Raw genomic sequence first — 2,500 nt, 5'->3', positions numbered from 1 at the left:
GTCAATATTACCAAATGTTTTACAGCCAATAGCCGATGATTAATAAATCAACGTGATCTAGTGGTGTCGTTAAAGAAAACAAAACTTTAACTTTATTATTATTATTATTATTATTATTGTTGTTGTTGTTGCTGCTATTGTTGTTGTTGTTGTTATTATTATTATTATTATTGTTGTTGTTATTTATTTTCAGCTTCCAAGAGATGGGTAGTGAATTTTCTCCAGTGCAGTTATATATGTATAGAAAAGAGAATCAAAGCAATAGTTTAGTATCTGTCAACGTTTCTAAGTTTTTTTAAGTCATTATTTCACATGAACGTATATTTATGTCGCACTGCGGGTTTAAACGTTCTGTACGCATTCATGAACGGATGGATTGATGTGGATGGAAAGAGTCGAGTAAGAAGGGTGTGGGGGGGGAGTACACATTTGAACTAATAATATAATTGGACAGTTATGGGTATCACAATAAACTGATGAATTGAAATGTACATGGGTAATTATATATGTAATCTATTTTTAGGACATTTGAACTAGGCGTGGCTCAAGCAGGAACGCTGGCGGTGCTTGATGAAAGACAGGTGGGTATCAGTTCTATCCGAAATACCCACTCACCCAGCCCCCTCATTCTTTATCCACAGTACCAACATATATAGTCTCACGAATCGCTCTTTCTCAAAAGACACATTATTTGTTGTTTATTGTTGTTTATTGTTGTTGTTGGTGTTGTTGTTGTTATTGGTGATGTTTCTTTGTTTGTTGTTGTTCGTTTTTGTTGTTTGTAGTTGTTATTGTTGCTTTTTTGTTGTTGTTTGTTTGTTTTTTGTTTTTTTTCTTTGTTGCTGATGTTGTTGTTGTTGTTTTTGTGTGTGTGTGTGGGAGGAGGGGGGGGGGTGTTTTGTTTTTGTTTGGTGGGGATTTAGCTTTGTTGATAAATAGTTCGCTTGAGATCCTTGCGTCGTAGGATCGAATCACTTCAGTGGATCCATTCTCTGGTTGATTTGTTCCAGTGCATCACGACTGGTATATCAAAGATTTTGATGACTGCTATTAATGAAAACAAAATGTGACGGGTTTCCTCTAAGACTACGAGTCAAAATTATCCAAATGTTTCACGTCCAATAGCCGATGATAAATAAATCAATGTGGTATAAAACAAAATAAACTTTAAACTTTTGTCTTTTCAGATGATATATGTGCCCGCTATGGAAGAAATGAATGGAAAAAGATACGAAAACAATGTTGAAAACAACAAGGAAAAAAAACAACCTTCGTGTATTCTAATTTATTCAGTTAATTTAAAAATAATAATATTTGTTTTACGTAAATGTTTGTATGGTGTGGAGATCACATACCTATTTTAGAGTGTATTATATTGTCGTCCTATTTTTCTCTTGTAATAAATCAATTAAAATTCGTTTGTTAGTTATAATTATTTTATGTTAACGTTATAAAGGAATATACGTATCTAAACATACTGTTATCATGTTCAAAATAAACATCCTTGAAAAAAGAGTTTATTAACACCGTAAACATTTGATGTGTCGTAAATATAGTATTTGGAGTGAGTGAGTGAGTGAGCGAGTGTGTAAGAGTTAGAGAAAGAGAGAGACAGGGACAGACATACATAAATACAGCCAGACAACCATGGAGATAGAGAGATAGACAAAGAGCCACCGGGTGGGGGTGGGGGGGGGGGGGAAGAGGGACAGAGGACAGGGACATTCAGACAGATACAGAAAGCGCACATGAAACATATAGACAGACAAGCCACAGCAAGAGCTAAGAGAATTTGAATTGCAATTTCTCATGGACTCATTCAGAAGGGTGCTCCAGAACTGACATTCATTCAGCCTCATTCAGAAGGGTGCTCTAGTACTGACATAAATTCAGCCTCATTCAGAAGGGTGCTCTAGTACTGACATAAATTCAGCCTCATTCAGAAGGGTGCTCCAGAACTGACATTCATTTCAGCCTCATTCAGAAGGGGGCTCTAGTACTGACATAAATTCAAGCCTCATTTAGAAGGATGCTCTAGACTAAAACCCATACATTCAGCCGTCATTCAGAAGACCCCCCCCCCCCCCCCCCCTGCCACTCTTCAATAATAAACCGACGCACTCAACACATTGTAATTAACGGGTATATGGCGTCGGACATATGGTTAAGGGACTACAAAGATAAAATAAAGATGAAAACCCGCTTCCTCCGCTTCCTGGGCTACATTCTTTTGGATAATTAGGGTCAGGTCAGATCATAGCGTTTTATGTGCAATTCAGACAAAGCTATTGTAGAGCAAGCCTGGTCATGAGCGCAGGTATCGACTCTGCCGCGACTCCTCCGTTCCAGGACAGGACAAGGGTGGGGAGGAATCGCCCGCGCTGACAAAGTGCAAGTGTTGTGTAATTTCATGAGGGTAATTTTAATACACCGTTCATGCGCTGGCTGGAACGAGAAATAGCCCAATGGCCTACCGATGGGAATCGATCCTGAATCGACC

The 2,500-nt window shown here is 38.2% G+C and overlaps 1 protein-coding gene across 1 annotated transcript in view; it reads left to right on the top strand.

Moving 5' to 3' along the window:
* The window catches only part of LOC121379113, a 4,286-nt gene extending 2,869 nt beyond the window's left edge, over window positions 1–1,417 (top strand). Inside the window, exons 3-5 of the mRNA XM_041507589.1 lie at window positions 194–207; window positions 524–581; window positions 1,188–1,417. Of these exons, the coding sequence (XP_041363523.1) occupies window positions 194–207; window positions 524–581; window positions 1,188–1,364 (249 nt within the window). The 3' untranslated portion in view covers window positions 1,365–1,417. The remainder of the gene's footprint in view (window positions 1–193; window positions 208–523; window positions 582–1,187) is intronic.
* Window positions 1,418–2,500: the final 1,083 nt, after the last annotated feature.

Source organism: Gigantopelta aegis, chromosome 8 (genome assembly GCF_016097555.1).
Source record: "Gigantopelta aegis isolate Gae_Host chromosome 8, Gae_host_genome, whole genome shotgun sequence".
Taxonomy (NCBI): domain Eukaryota; kingdom Metazoa; phylum Mollusca; class Gastropoda; order Neomphalida; family Peltospiridae; genus Gigantopelta; species Gigantopelta aegis.
The sequence above is the reverse complement of the archived record's forward strand: the minus strand, read 5'-3'. Positions and strand labels throughout refer to the sequence as shown.